Consider the following 16,117-nt stretch of genomic DNA (forward strand, 5'->3'; position numbering starts at 1 on the left):
CCATGGCTCCAGTCTGTTTCTGTGCCAACTACTTCAGATCAGGCAGGTGAGGCAGGAGGCAAGACAGATATAAAGGAAATTGGTCTCAAATGTGCTTCTGGGCACAGCTGGTGTGACCAGCGTAATGTAATATCAACTTCACACCGCATATTCCCTATCAAAAACCGTCATTTGTTTGCAGTTGTACTCCAGCCTCTGGATCTGAAGAAATTCTACATGGAGAGTTCAGTTACAGCCAACTCCAGGATCTCACTGAGGGAAAACTGCACAATCAAGGGGAAGAAAATGGAAATAAAGGACACATTTCCCTCTAAGCCTAGTAAAGACCAAGGTAACTGTGGGTACAGCAACTCATCAGTGAGGACAGAGCTTTAGTTGCTAAACATATTAACATGCCAGTCCTTCAAAAGAAAAAAAGGCCTCACACAACAATAGTAGCCATGTGTTAGCCACTTTAATATAAAATGTGATCAAACTCAAATACAAGAGTTCAATAAGGTATAGAAAACCAACAAGTTTCAATTTTATTACAAGTTTTAAAATCTGGGACTAGTTTTAAAAAAACTTATATGCTAATTTCAGCCCAGGGTTAATGCTTTTCATAACCAAACCAGAAATTACTACAAGGGAACATCAATGCAACCAACAAGTAAAATTTGCAAACTCAAGTCACACACTGATAGTTAATAATCACAGTAAGGGACATAGCCAAAGAGCAACTGATGCCTCAGTTAAGTTTGAAAGAAACTCTGCCTTCTGTGAGGAGAGAAGAAATATGCAAGCAATTCTGCTTCAAGAAATTTGCATAGAAATAGGAAATGCTAGAGCCTTTACCACAAATGAAATTGCAAAGCCTCAACATGTTCAACTCAATCCAGAGAGCACCACATGTTAAATTGGAGCCAAGGCAGGACTTGAACATCTAATTTCAGCTATGCAACTCACAGAGCACAATTTCAGGTGTGAAAACCAGCTGCAGGCAAGCTCTTTAAAAACATGAATTTTATACACCGTAATTATAAAACAAGGCCAACATTTCTGCATTATTGTTTGGCTTTCAGAAGGGTACCATGAGGCATCAGGGTCTCTTTCAAAGCCACCTTCAGCAATAATTATGTCTTCTCAGCCTGGGTAACCACTTCCCAGTTCTCATCTAGCCTGTGCACACGCGAACACATCTTGTAGGCGCCCCACTTTGTAGAATGACTTCCGTCATTAAATCCAGTCATGGCCTACGTGGCATGGAATCAGCTATTTGCTGGCCAAATCCCATCTCTCCCCTTCGCAGAAGCCTCCGGAGCCCTGGGCATCAAGGGCTCCCATATCAGGGACCACACAGGAGGGCACATCTGGAAGCTCTACTCTAGCGCCCTCTGCTGGAGACCAAAATAACAATTTGTTGCAAAGACTTGGTAGAAACAGTGACTATTTACAAATTCATTTTTGTACATTTACTTAATTTAGAACCTGGGACTTTGACAATTGCTCTCCAAACCCTTTGAAAGAGGGTAGTTGAATTTGCAATAATGCTAAGGGAGCACATTTTATTTCTACAGGAAGAAAAAGGATTAGTATACAAAATTGTGTGCATCGAGAGTAATTCATAACCAAAAAATGAAAATAAGATGAATGGCCCACAAACCTGCATTTTATTAACACTGCCATTTTCTCCACAGGAGAATCTTAGAAAGAAGTCACCTGTTTTACTTTTAATGAATGAGAAGAGCCCACTTGTATTCCTGAATCTTTCTTTGAATAAGCATTGGATACAATCAACTATCACCCCTTTTTAAGTGAAGCAGTGACTAACTGCAGCTCACACTGTCTCCACACCCTTATCTACCTGCTGGTGGTCGTCAGTTCCCTTACAGTCGCCTTCTCCTATTTCGTATCACCACTTCATGAGAACTGAAATTTTCAAGCAGAAAAAGAAGTCAAGTTACAAATAAGTGGCAGCCAAGTGAAGCCCTTTTACCACGATTTCCAATTTTCTGTTCAATCCATACTGCAGAAACACAAGGATAAACCACCATTTTACTTCCGATGTTTTATTTAAGAACTTATACAAAATATTCCAAATAAATGAATTTTAATCCTCATCTTCCTCCTCTTCTTCATCCTGGTTAATTTGGAAGTAACGTAATTCGTAACTCTCTTTGCTGTTAGCAACTACACGCAACCAATCACGTAGATTGTTCTTCTTCAAATATTTTTTGGTGAGATATTTCAAATACCTGCAGAGAAAGGACACTTGAGAACTACACTAGACAAATGGCCTGCTTGCATACAGAAACATTTGAACTTTTATAAAACCCACATATTCAAAATCATTACAATTCAAGTGTTTTCCCATGTGCCAAAAATGGCAAAAAGGCAAATACTCCCAGCCAAGGCTCTAATAAGTTATCGGCTGCATGTTGTCTAAATTGGCAATAAAAATGAGAACAGATAAGTAAATGAAGCAGTTGTCCATTAAACAACAAACACCTATAAAACAGTTTATAGTGACCACTGGAGATATCACAGTAGTAATTTGACAGTTGAGCACATAGTCTTAATACGTTTATTGAGAAACTACTGGGTTCCCAATGAGCTCCAAATATTTCACATACATCACCTCATTGAGTCAAATCTCCTTTTGAGATTGCCTGGGTTATCAGGATTGTTTTTGAGCTGTGTCATACACTCTCACTGGTGCTATGTGATGCTCTCTACCGAATGCACTGGGACAGAGTGCACTGCACCCACCCCAGCATTTACATTTGTGTTTTTTTTTAATTTTTAATTTTAATTTTTTTTTTGAGACAGTGTCTCGCTTTGTTACCCAGGCTAGAGTGAGTGCTGTGGCATCAGCCTAGTTCATAGCCACCTCAAACTCCTGAGCTCAAGCAATCCTGCTGCCTCAGCCTCCTGAGTAGCTGGGACTACAGGCATGTGCCATCATGCCCACCTAATTTTTTCTACATCTATTAGTTGGCCAATTAATTTCTTTCTATTTTAGTAGAGACAGGGTCTCGCTCTTGCTCAGGCTGGTTTCAAACTCCTGACCTCGAGCAATCCGCCTGCCTTGGCCTCCCAGAGTGCTAGGATTACAGGCGTGAGCCACCACTCCCGGCCCATTTGGGTTTTTCTAATCCATCTGCCTAACTGCTGTCTTAGCCTGGGTGAGAGCTAAACAATCACCACAGCAAACTGCTCATTAGAAAACTTGCTCTTTATATAAAGGCAGAGACTGGCTTTGAGCCCAACAGTGTAGCATACATAATAAAGACATAAACCTGCAATCTTGTTTCTTCTCTGACCCATTTGCTTATGAGGCCCTGAGGTTAGCTATTCTGCATCTTCCCAAAACCATGAAGAGAACGAGTATAAGGCCACACAAGCTTACTCCTGGGTTAATCAATCCTACCAAACCACAGTTTCTCGCACTATAAAATGGGATTCATGATACTTACCACCTCTTCAGACCGTCACGAACCAACAAATTCATCATATCCAAGACATGAACACTGTTCAACAATGTTCCTACAGCAACAAAGCCATCTTCACAAAGGTGTGAAGATCTCAGGTCAACTCTACCTACCCTTCCCTACATAAAAATAAACTGGGGCTGGGCACGGTGGCTCACACCTGTAATCCTAGCCCTCTGGGAGGCCCAGGCGGGCAGATCGTTTGAGCTCAGGAGTTTGAGACCAGCCTGAGCATGAGTGAGACTCCATCTCTACTAAAAAAATATAAAGAAATTAGCTGAACAATTAAAAAATATATAGAAAAAATTAGCCAGGCATGGTGGCGCATGCCTGTAGTCCCAGCTACTCAGGAGGCTGAGGCAGGAGGATCACTTGAGCCCAGGAGTTTAAGGTTGCTGTGAGCCAGGCTGATGCCACAGCACTCTAGCCCTGACAACAGAGTGAAACTCTGTCTCAAAAAATAAATAAATAAACTGGTCTGGTCCTTCCATCTACAAAGTGTTCTTTTCTCAATTATTTCTACCATACTATATTTGGATGTGGTGTTTAATCCAAAATTTTTCAGGTAGTTTAAAAATTTTCATAATTGGCCGGGCACGATTGCTTGAGGCCAGGAGTTCGAGACAGCCTAAGCAACAGCAAGACCTCATCTCTACAAAAGATTAAAAAATTAGCCAGCCATGATGGCACATGCCTACAGTCCCAGCTACTTGGGAAGCTGAGGCAGGAGGAAGATAGGAGTTGAGGCTGCAGTGAGCTATGATGACCCCACTGCATTCTAGCCCGGGTTACAGAGAGAGAACCCTGTCTAAAAAAAAAAAAAATTCTCATAATAGAACGTTGGGGAAAATTCAGGCAAAAACATGCAGAAGTTCAGAGGCAAGGAAGGAAATATTCTACATTAGGGATACTTTGAATGTTCCAGGAAAACAGAACTATTATCATTAACAAAGGCAAGCTATCATAGAAGATTTAGGTTTCTCCCCTTCTCCAATGAGGAAAGAACAGAAAATATTTGTGAAACCTGCAACAAGATGTGCCATGAGACATTCTCACACCAGGTTGGTAAAGAGGTCACAGAAAGCCCACAGGCTGAGCCCAGCAAGCTGGATGCTCTGCACATCCTGGAGGGCCTACAGCTAGCTGCACCTGTCTCTTCCTCCATCAAATCTCCCTCCCCGCAAATAAAATAACTCAGACAGGCAGACCACGAGTGCCTCACTGGAGCTTCAAAGTCATCACTTCACTGATACAGTTAATTTCCCACTACTTGATTTAGTATGATTAAAAACTCCTAACAGCCTGTAATCCTAGCACTCTGAGGGGCTGAGGTGGGAGGAACACTCAAGGTCAGGAGTTCAAAACCAGCCTGAGCGAGAGCGAGACTCCGTCTCTACTATCAATAGAAAGAAATTAATTGGCCAACTAAAGATATATAGAAAAAATGAGCCGGACATGGTAGTGCATGCCTGTAGCCCCAGCTACTTGGGAGGCTAAGGCAGGATTGCTTGAGCCCAGGAGTTTGAGTTTGCTGTGAGCTAGGCTGGCACCATGGCACTCTACCCCGGGGAAAGAGTGAGACTCTGTCTCAAAAAATAAAAATTAAAATTAAAAAAAACACTCCCAAAAACACTCCCCAGGCACAGTGGCTCACACCTGTAATCCTAGCACTGTCAGACCGAGGCTGGAGGATCACTCAAGATCAGGAGTTCCAAACCAGCATGAGCAAGGGCGAGACCCCATCTCTACTAAAAATAAATTAATTGGTCAACTAAAAAATTAGCCGGGCATGGTGGTGCATGCCTGTAGTCCCAGCTACTCAGGAGGCTGAGGCAGAAGGATCACTTGAGCCCAGGAGTTTGAGGTTGCAGTGAGCTATGATGATGTCATTGCACTCTAGCCGGGGTGACAGAGCAAGTGTCTCAGGAGGAAAAAAAATGGGGCAAGGAAAACCTTTCACTGTCATCTAGAGGCAAAGGAACATCTATAATTTTAAGAATACAGGCAGGGCGAGGTGGATCACACCTGTAATCCTAGCACTCTGGGAGACCGAGGTGGGAGGATCGCTCAAAGTCAGGAGCTCAAAACCAGCCTGAACAAGCGTGAGACCCCGTCTCTACTAAAAATAAAAAGAAATTAATTGGCCAACTAAAAATATATAGAAAAAATTAGCTGGGCAAAGTGGTGCATGCCTGTATTCCCAGCTACTGGGGAGGTTGAGGCAGAAGGATTGCTTGAGCCCAGGAGTTTGAGGTTACTGTGAGCTAGGCTGACACCACAGCACTCTAGCCAGAGTGAGACTCTGTCTAAAAAAAAAAAAATACAGTCTAAGGGCTGGGCTGGGTGCAGTGGTTCACACCTATAATCTCAGCACTTTGAGAAACCAAGACAGGAGGATCGCTCGAGACCAGGAGTTCAAGGCAGCCTGGGCAACAGCCAGATCCTGTCTCTACAAAGAAAACTTTCAAATTAGCTAGATGTGGTAGTACAAGTCTATAGTCCCAGCTACTTGGGAGGCTGAGGTGGGAGGATCACTTGAGCCCAAAAGTTTGAGGCTGCAGTAAGCTATGGCCATGCTGCTGCACTCTACCCCAGGCAACAGAGCAAGACCTCTTAAGAAAAAAAAGAATACAGTCTAAACAAGACTAAGCACCTGACTACTTGAAATATTATAGCCTGTGAAAGACAAAATTTTAAAACAGCCAAAAGCTGAGTAATGTTAACTACTGTGGTTTCATTCATTCATTCACTGCCTCCTGCACTGGGCATCATTCCAGAAATTAACAGATGCAATCACAAAACAAATTACTCTGCAGACAAGCCCACTCTTGTCCAGGTTGAGGGTGACTGAGACTGAGTACACACTGGTCACACTTGCCCTCTTGCCATACCTTTTAGAAAAAGGCACCTCAGAAGTGACAGTGATCTTGCTCTTGCTTCTCTCGATGGTCACAACCCCTCCCCCGAGATTTCCAGCTTTTCCGTTCACTTTGATTCTCTCTTGCAAAAACTGCTCCTGTGGAAATTATCAAATTGACCAATTAGTGAAGTGACAGACTTATCTGCCTCAACAGCAGAGTATTTTTTTTTGTACTCCCAACACTGAATAATGCTTTTTAAATTTTTAATTACTAAGGGTACACAAGAGTTGTATATATTTATAGGATACAATATCATTTTTTAAATGTCAACTCTTAAAAAATGATAGCAAATCTTTACCTATTCACACAAAGTCTGAAATCTAGGAATGGCAGGCAGAAAACGGCAAAACTCAACCTTACTCACATATATTACATACTCTGAAAACAACATCCTAGTAGCACGAACATACTGGAATGTGTCCACACAAGGTCAAATATGCCTCTACATGGAAAGCTTAGTGGACAGTGCAAGAACACACAAGAAATCCGAGGCCAAACTTCCACAAGGTACACACAACAAACCCTGCAGGCAACTTTGAATCTAAGGAATATAAAGCACTGTTTTCAGCACTATCAGAGAAAATAAGTCTTCAACCTACAAGAAAGAGCAAAGACATGCAGTGACCAACATAATTCTAGATCTGGGCCAGGGCCACATGCATGGTACAACAGAAGAGGCAGCCATCTAGGAGCCAGTGATGGCCTCTCTGCAATCCCCTTGTGTGGGCCTAGGCAAGCCATTTACCTCTGTGGGCTTCAGGAATCTTTGCCCAAAAAGGACTTTTGTTAGTTGTCTTGATATTGCAATGAGATAAAGTCCTTTTCCACTCAAAACTCCTATAAATTCTTTATTTAAAAACTCCAATACAAAATATGTTAACCGTAGATGGTGCAGAGTATGATTAGGTCAGAAAGCTTGACTTTTGTATCTTAAGACTCATAAATAACAAGTTTTCTACCCTAAACAGGTGTCTGGAAGGAAAAGACACACACGGATGACTGTGGTGAGGGAATAGTTTGTAGAGGGAGGAGGGAGACAGAGATATTGCCAGGGCAAGGCTACCACACAGATACCAAACTGGAAGACACCAAGGTTAGGAAGGACAAGAAAAAGCAGAAGTTAAGGAATGAGAACGAACTAAGAAGCCAACCGAAAGACTTCTTGAAGGACACAGATGCAAACGGCATCTACAAAAAGGCAATAAACTATAAGAGATTACCCAAATCCCATTCTGTATAACTAGCGGCCATAGACCAAGCCTTTCATTTCTTATTGGAAAATGACTGTTGTTGCAATGGTACCAATCCTGGCAATAGGCGTTATTCTGGAGACTGAAGAGCAAATGTAAATTTAGAGACTTCTGTACACAAATACCAAGTATGAATTCCCCAAGCATGGCTATTAGAGGAAAAAGCGTAAAACGCCAAAACCAAGTTGCAGCATCAAAATGTAGCAGTGAGATTATTTAAAATTTCTAGATTGAAATAGAATAGGGAAATATTATGGAATGGGCAAAATATAGGGGCAAAAAATCAGGACAGAAGAAGGAATGAAAAAGATATTTTAAAGTAAACACTGCAGTTCAGATGCACAATACAACAGAAAGCCTCAATAACTGCTGCTATCTGCTCCACACCTGAAAAGTGTGGCCCAGGACACAGGCAGCCCACAGAGGATCAGGGCCCATCAACAGAAAGCCTCAATAACTGCTGCTATCTGCTCCACACCTGAAAAGTGTGGCCCAGGACACAGGCAGCCCACAGAGGATCAGGGCCCATCACTTGTGCTTAAAATGGGATGGTGGACCCAATGAAGTTGGTATGTTTCTTGGTAACTTTTAAGTAAAATCATTTTTGGAAATGAAAGGAGGGGGAAAGCAACAACACCTATGTGCTAGAGCCCATTTTATTCTTCACAGCTGCTATACACAGGAGAAAGCTAGACTTAGAAACAAATGATCTGCCCATAATCTCAGAATTAAACAATACAGCCAGAACTGTGAAGTTGCCTATAAGGCTGAAAACAGAAATGTCCTCTGGTGAGTTTTTTTAACAGTATCTCAAAAGGTTCATGACCATCCCCAGTGGCAACAATAATGTAACTTACAAAATTAGCAGCATCCATGATTCCGTCCTCCACCGGGTGGGTGCAATCAAGAGTGAACTTCAACACTTGCTTCTTTTTTTTGCCCCCCTTTGCCACAAGCTTTTTCTAAGAAAGTATACAAATAGTAACAGAGATGAAAGTTCGGCCAGTCAAAAAAACACAAAAATTAACAAAACCAAAAATGTCAATAGGTGTAAGAGCCCACACAAATACAAAACCCATGCAGTTGTGTTCCCTTGCAAGAGCCCCAAGAGCCACCAGAATCTGCCCAAGCATGGCAGAGGTATAATTGGGAAGATGCAGCTCTACAATCTTGGGCGACTGAGGGCTCATGCCCTTTTGATGGGGAAATCATTCTAGCACTTGTGACCCACTCAAACTTTCCAATCTCCCCAATCTCTAAAGGCATGAAAGTCTGTTAGTTTCATGAAATACTCCTTTATTTTATTCCAAGGTTAGAGTACAAGCATACAAATGTTTTGCATACCTACAACAATTTTAACATGAAATCAATCCTTGTCCTATGTCTCCAGACTAGGGTCCTGATCCATTCTATCTAATCTCCCCTAATCCTAACTCACCTTCTTAGGAACAGCAAAAGAAATTGTAAGGTATTCTAGTTGCTTGTCCACTCCATCTTAGACAAGGTTAAAACTAAAACTTAGGGTCTTATTATAATACTGTTGACAATTTCTACCTTTTGATTGGTTTAATCTATGACTTAGCATTTCCAAACCACCAGGAAGAGCACATCCTATCAGGTTCCAGTTTCTTCACTCTTATGAAGAAGCTTATATTAACCTTATCCCTCCACAAACTCGGGCGCCATAAAAATACATTTGTACATCCTACTTACCTGTACTTTCCACTTTAAAACGCTTTGCAGCAACTAAACAGACTTTTCCAAGAATACACCTCATCTCCCTCCCTTTATGTTTAAAAGAACTCAATATAAACCGTGTATTAACTGGGTCAACGTTTCAAACATTTAACAGTACCACAAAAATCGCTGAAAACTTTTTTACAGTGTCTCTTCCCAGTAACAATCCAGAAGGACTGCTTTACGATCTAGCCCCGAAAATACACAATTGTCAAGCAGGAGACCTACCCACAATGAGCATGATACCTCCCGCCAAGGATTTAAAGCAAAAGCATACATATGCATAAGAGCATTGAAAAGCCCACCTGGGCATTAAAACTGGGAGAACCGGAAATGTAAACCAAGGAATCCCAACAAAAGAGGAAAAGGAGAATCTTGGGGCAAAAAAACAACTTTCTCCAAGTAACCTGGCAGGAGGGCGATCTGCGGGGATACATGAGGGCTCCTCACAGCCCAGCCCCAGCCTAGCTAAAGGAGAACGGAATTTGGGACCCCACAGCAAAAAGGGTCCCGAACAACAGCACTCTGATAAACTAATTTCCTCCGGGGACGCTAAAAGGCTCCTCAAATACGAGCCGCCTCTCCGGAAACAGGCCGACCAGGCCCCCCTCCCGCGGATTCGTCCCCGAGTCTCGGCCGCAGGTTTCCCAAATGCGCGGCTCCCCGGGATGGCAGGTCCCCATCTTCTTCCCCGCCCTCCGCCCAGGTAACCAGGCCCGAGGCCGAACTCCAAAGGCCAGCGACCGGCCCGGCCCGCAGTCTCCATGATCCAGCTCCCCGCTGGCCCACGTTAGGGCCCGAGACCGGGTCGCGGCCTCCGACAGCTCTCGGATCTCCCTCACGGGCCTCAGGCCGCAGCCTCCTCCGCCCACAACGTGCTGGGCTCGGCAGCAGCCCCGGCCCCCCGCGGCCGGCCTGCCAGCCCCCCACCAGACGGACGCTGCAGAGCGCCGTCCCCCGCGAGCCTGGGCAGGTGCCGAGCTCGGCGCGGCCCACGTGCCTCTCCCGGCGCCGAGGCCTCACGCGGAGCCATACTAACCGCGGGTGCCATGGCGGCAGCGGAGGCAGAAAGGGAGGCGAGCGAACTACGCAGACGCAAAGAGCCCGTAGCGCGCAGGGCACGCAGGGCCCAGGCAGCACTAATCGCTCCGCCACGCCCCTCGATCGCCACCACTTCGCTCCGGCCTGCGGGATCGGGAAGCGATTGGTTTTCCCTGAATGCAAACCGCGTCCTCTCCGCGGCCGGGAGCTTAGCAGGGGCAGGAAGGAGGCCGGGCGGCCGGTCCCACTGGAAGATCGGGAGGGGGGGACGGAGCTGGACCAGCCCAAAGAAATACAGGGGTTGGTTTTCCTTTTGAAAGACTTTCAAAGAAATAAAGAAATTCACTAAGCCGTACATTACCAGCTCATGGGACGGGACTCGAACCCACGAACTTGTGGAAGTGAGGAGATCCCTTCGGGCCGTGGGGATTTAGATCAGAGGTCCCCGACGGAGACCAATTCTGCATTTCTTGCAAGCTCCTGTGAACTAAAAATAAAACCCTAAACGCTGTGCTAACTGAATGGACCCCTCGGCCAGGGGGACCCCAGAAACCCCAAATACTGATTTCCCAACCTCGACGGGATGGGAGAGATAAAGCACAGTCTCGCATGCACGTGATTTCTCTTTTCATAAATATTCATGACTCCTCCTGTAGATCGTTAAATATGTATATTTGACCACCCTGCTGGGTATAAAATCCCCTTGCCTTTTGTCTCTTGGAAGCACGTGTGCCTGGCTTCTGGCCAGGTGTCTGCCTCCCAACCTGTTGGAACAGGCCCCCCAGCAGGGTGAGAAATAAAGCTCTCCTTTTTTCCAAAGTATAAGCCTCCTTAGTTTTTTTTCTAGTTAACACTTCCAATGATGCTGATGCTGCTGGTCTATGAACCACACGAGGAGAAGCAAGGGTCTCCAACCCTAGGCGTACCGTCCCTAGATCGGGCTACTTTGTACCCACCGGTACCCCTGGTGTCCTTACGGAATTATATTCCAGGATCCTGAATTATAATCACTCAGTTGCATACACGCTATTCACTTTACCTGGCTTCAACGTACTCACCTAGCAAAAGTCCAATCCTGGCTTATAATCACTGGAGGAAACGCACACCGCGCTGACTGGTCTAGGTTTAATCTTAGACCTCCCGTGCCCGCTGACCATGCTCCAAAGCCACCTGCTATTCTTGGCTTCGCAATGCTGAGGCTAGACCTCTGCAAACATTTCTGCTTTGCCAGCTGATCCCGATTAGGTTCTACCAGTAGAGGGTTCTCCTTCCTGGTTCCTCTTCTGTTGGTGTCACCCATTCTTGCTTCTTCAGCCTGACAGTGGCAGTTGGAACATTCCCGAAACAGCAGTGGCATCCAGTTTGCAGTTATTCCAACACTTGCAGAATCAGCCTCATTTTCTTCTCCTCAGAGAAACCAGCGCCAGCCGAGCAGCACCCCCTCCTTAGATGCCTGGGTTTCAGCTCCTCCAGCCCCTCCTTAGATGCCTGGGTTTCAGCTCCTCCAGCCCCTCCTTAGATGCCTGGGTTTCAGCTCCTCCAGCCCCTCCTTTGAGCTTCTATAGTTCATTAATATTAATAACACCACCCTAGGAGTAAGCGGTAGCTGCTTCCTATGGTTGCTACTGTTCTTATTTTACCCTTTCAGTTAACAATCCTTTATATTAAATTCTCTGAGTTAAAAATTATGTAGTGCCGGGCGTGGCGGCTCACGCCTGTAATCCTAGCACTCTGGGAGGCTGAGGCGGGCAGATTGCTCAAGGTCAAGAGTTCAAAACCAGCCTGAGTGAGATCCTGTCTCTACTAAAAATAGAAAGAAATTAATTGACCAACTAAAAATATATATACAAAAAAAAATTAGCCGGGCATGGTGGCGCATGCCTGTAATCCCAGCTACTCAGGAGGCTGAGGCAGGAGGATCGCTTGATCCCAGGAGTTTGAGGTTGCTGTGAGCTAGGCTGACGCCACAGCACTCACTCTAGCCTGGGCAACAAAGCAAGACTCTGTTTCAAAAAAAAAAAAAATTATGTAGTGTTGGGGGTGTCTCCCGACTGGACCCTGGCCAAATCACTCTGGCCCCCAGGTGTGCTCTCAGGGCTGCCCACAATCCTAAATCCCTCTCCTAAGTGACTATTTCACATCTCTGGTCAGAAAGCCAGACCTCCCTCCCAGCTGCTGACTTCCATTGCTCTTTCTCCGCCAACGCAGAAGCAATCCCAAGGGGATTCTCAGACCCTCCTGCCTCCACACCTACCCACCCAGCACATCGGCGCCCCCAGCCTCTGCCTTCCTCCTCTCACTATAGAAGAACTCTCCTTGCTCCCACCGGAGGCTGCCCCTATGCTTGGGCAATGATCTCACACACTCCTGCCTGCCTGAGGACTTCACTGCAACAGCCCTCACCTGTCCCTCAAAATCATCAGTTTATCCTTTCTTCTGGATCATTCCCATCAGCATCGCGCCATGCTTTAACATCTCCCATCTTAGAAAAGAAAAAGCAATTCCCTGGACCCTCAATGTCCCCCTTCAGTGACCACTCCTTTTCTCTCCACCTCTTACACAAAACGTCTTGGGAGCTTCGCCTCTGTGCAGTGTCCCCAGCTTCTCTCCTCCTGCTTTCTGTTGAACACGCTCTGCTCGGGCTTTTGTCCCCCAGCTGCCAGGACAGCCCTCACCGAGATCAGTAGTGACGGCCCTCGCTAGGCGCCAGTTCTCTGTACTCATCTTCCTGCCTCTCTCAATAGCATCTGATACCGATGGTCACTCCCTCCTCCACTGGCCTCGCCTACCTGGGCCCCAGGACCCTGCTGGGCTCTCCTGCTTCTCAGCTGACCTCATTGGCAGCTCCTTTGTCTCCTTGCTCCAGTCCTCATCCCTGGACTTGAAGTGCTGCAGGGCACAAAGCTTCTCTCATCTTTATCTGCACTTGATCTTTAGACATGACCCAGGCTCTTATCTTTATTTTTATCTTATTTTTTATTTTTTTGAGACAGGGTCTCACTTTGTTGCCCAGGCTAGAGTGAGTGCCGTGGTGTCAGCCTAGGGCACAGCCACCTCAAACTCCTGGGCTCAAGCGATCCTCCTGCCTCAGCCTCCCAAGTAGCTGGGACTACAGGCACATGCCACTATGCCCGGCTAATTTTTTCTATATATATTAGTTGGCCAATTAATTTCTTTCTATGTTTAGTAGAGACAGGGTCTCGCTCTTGCTCAGGCTGGTTTCGAACTCCTGACCTCGAGTGATCCACCTGCCTCAGCCTCCCAGAGTGCTAGGATTACACATGTGAGCCACCGTGGCTGGTCGCTCTTGTCTTTAAATATGACTCCCAGGTGCATGTGCGCAGCCCCGACCCCTCCCTGCACTCCTGACTTGCACAGCCAGTGGCCTCCTTGATATTGCTAGTCTGGAATGTCCAGGGCACCACCTTCACCCCCACCTCCCCTCCCACACCTTTGCCCTGCCTCTCACCTGTCCAGGGTGACCCCATCCCCCATCCTCAGCCCCACTCCCACCCTCTCCCCACCCCGAGTTCCTTCATCTCCATCTACATTGGTCTTCCTTTGTTTTCTCTAAACTTATTCCCACTTTGGGGGCTTTTCACATGCGATTCCTCCTGCTTGGAACTTTTCCTGATTTCTTCTCATCCTCCAGTGGTCTCAAGCTCAGTGCCCCTCTCTGCCCATGGGCACCTACTGTGGTCCTTAGCTCCAGCCCCTCCCAGCTGCCCTCCATCATATCATCCTTACTATTTTCTTCTAAGCATTTCATACAGTCTGACATTATTGTATTTGTTTATTTGTATTCTTGGCTAACCTTGGCTGGTGTGTTCCCTTCTATGTCTCAATGCCTATAGTACAACATCTGGCCCATGGCAGATGCTTAATAAATACTAGACAAAGACATGAAGTGATGAATTAAAGAAGCCCAACTATGAAGAACACCTCCTACTGGGAAATCAATGCACCATTCATTTACAAGGCACCCACCTGGTTTTATATACCAGCCCCACCGCTTATTAGGGATAACATTTTCTACTCTCTGAGGTTGTTGTCAGGATTAACTGGGCTAATAAAAGAAAAAGGGTTTGAAATAGTATCTTGGCTCATAAACATTAGCCATCCTTACTATTGTTTCTATGACTTGGAACACAAATAGAACCAGGGTTGGGGAGGGCCCTTAGAATTCACTTCCTTCTCCTGAAAAACTCCTATTCGTCCTTCAAAACCCAGTTCAAGCCTGGGCAATAGTGAGACTCCCGCTCTATAAAAAATTTAAAAATTAGCTGGGCATTGTGGCACACACCTGTAGTCCCAGCTACTAGGGAGGCTGAGGCAGGAGGATCGCTTAAGCCCAGGAGTTTGTGTTTCAGTGAGCTATGATGACAACACTGAACTCCAGCTGATGAGACAGAGTGAGAACTTATCTCAAAAAAAAAAAAATCAGGCCGGGCGCTGTGGCTCACGCCTGTAATCCTAGCTCTTGGGAGGCTGAGGCGGGCGGATTGCTCAAGGTCAGGAGTTCAAAACCAGCCTGAGCAAGAGCGAGACCCCGTCTCTACTATAAATAGAAAGAAATTAATTGGCCAACTGATATATATATAAAAAATAAGCCGGGCATGGTGGCGCATGCCTGTAGTCCCAGCTACTCGGGAGGCTGAGGCAGGAGGATCGCTTGAGCCCAAGAGTTTGAGGTTGCTGTGAGCTAGGCTGACGCCACGGCACTCACTCTAGCCTGGACAACAAAGTGAGACTCTGTCTCAAAAAAAAAAAAAAAAAAAAAAATCAGGCCGGGCGCGGTGGCTCATGCCTGTTGTAATCCTAGCAGTCTGGGAGGCCAAGACGGGGCGGGCGAATTGCTCAAGGTCAGGAGTTCAAAACCGGCGTGGTGGCTCACGCCTGTAATCCTAGCTCTCTGGGAGGCGGAGGCGGGTGGATTGCTCAAGGTCAGGAGTTCGAAACCAGCCTGAGCAAGAGTGAGACCCCGTCTCTACTATAAATAGAAAGAAATTAATTGGCCAACTAATATATACAAAAAATTAGCCGGGCATGGTGGCGAATGCCTGTAGTCCCAGCTACTTGGGAGGCTGAGGCAGGAGGATCACTTGAGCCAGGAGTTTGAGGTTGCTGTGAGCTAGGCTGACTCCACGGCACTCACTCTAGCCTGGGCAACAAAGCGAGACTCTGTCTCAAAAAAAAAAAAAAAAAAAAAAAAAAACCGGCCTGAGCGAGACCCCGTCTCTACCATAAAAATAGAAAGGAATTAATTGGCCAACTAATATATATATATATATATATATATAAATCAGCCGGGCATGGTGGCTCGTGCCTGTAGTCCCAGCTACTCGGGAGGCTGAGGCAGGAGGATTGCTTGAGCCCAGGAGTTTGAGGTTGCTGTGAGCTAGGCTGACGCCACGGCACTCACTCTAGCCTAGGCAAGAAAGCGAGACTCTGTCTCAAAAAAAAAATCATTCAAATATTATCTCCCCAAAACAAAAAGAAAAACAAAACAAATATTATCTCCTAGATTTTTCTAACTAATTAGTAAGCCTTAATTGAGCATCTTCATTACTTTTTTTTTTCAGATACAGGGTCTGGCTATATTGCCCAGGCTGGTCTCAAACTCCTGGCTTCAGGAGATGCTCCCACCTCAGCCTCCAGAGCAGCTGAGACTCCAGGCGAGCCACCGCACCCAGCTACT

At 45.8% G+C, this 16,117-nt stretch overlaps 1 protein-coding gene across 4 annotated transcripts; it reads right to left on the reverse strand.

Moving 5' to 3' along the window:
* Positions 1 to 439: 439 nt before the first annotated feature.
* Positions 440 to 10,792, reverse strand: RPL22 (ribosomal protein L22). 4 transcript variants are annotated; one of them, XR_012912567.1, is made up of 5 exons: positions 10,418 to 10,792; positions 8,499 to 8,603; positions 6,362 to 6,486; positions 1,844 to 2,234; positions 440 to 1,376 (listed from the first exon to the last, which is right to left on the reverse strand). XR_012912567.1 is itself a non-coding variant. In XM_075993460.1 (5 exons), exons 1-4 carry the CDS (start codon positions 10,775 to 10,777, stop codon positions 1,866 to 1,868), a joined length of 633 nt encoding a protein of 210 aa, XP_075849575.1. In that variant the 5' UTR covers positions 10,778 to 10,792; the 3' UTR covers positions 440 to 1,376; positions 1,844 to 1,865. The 4 variants fall into 4 exon arrangements, 3 of the variants coding, with proteins under 3 accessions (XP_075849575.1, XP_075849574.1, XP_012647006.2); XM_075993460.1 differs by having other exon boundaries at positions 1,844 to 1,908; XM_075993459.1 differs by having other exon boundaries at positions 440 to 1,908.
* Positions 10,793 to 16,117: the final 5,325 nt, after the last annotated feature.

This window comes from Microcebus murinus, chromosome 2 (genome assembly GCF_040939455.1).
Source record: "Microcebus murinus isolate Inina chromosome 2, M.murinus_Inina_mat1.0, whole genome shotgun sequence".
NCBI classification, from domain to species: Eukaryota; Metazoa; Chordata; class Mammalia; order Primates; family Cheirogaleidae; genus Microcebus; species Microcebus murinus.

What these genes read in the sequence shown, in the direction of transcription:
- RPL22 (XM_012791552.3), bottom strand. Translation starts at nt 10,777, where the DNA reads ATGTACGGCTTAGTGAATTTCTTTATTTCTTTGAAAGTCTTTCAAAAG. An exon ending in CTGCCGCCATGGCACCCGCG is followed by an intron (nt 8,604 to 10,417) that starts GTTAGTATGGCT and finishes ATACTTTCTTAG; the next exon opens with AAAAAGCTTGTGGCAAAGGG. An exon ending in GAGGTGCCTTTTTCTAAAAG is followed by an intron (nt 2,235 to 6,361) that starts GTATGGCAAGAG and finishes CTTTCTCTGCAG; the next exon opens with GTATTTGAAATATCTCACCA.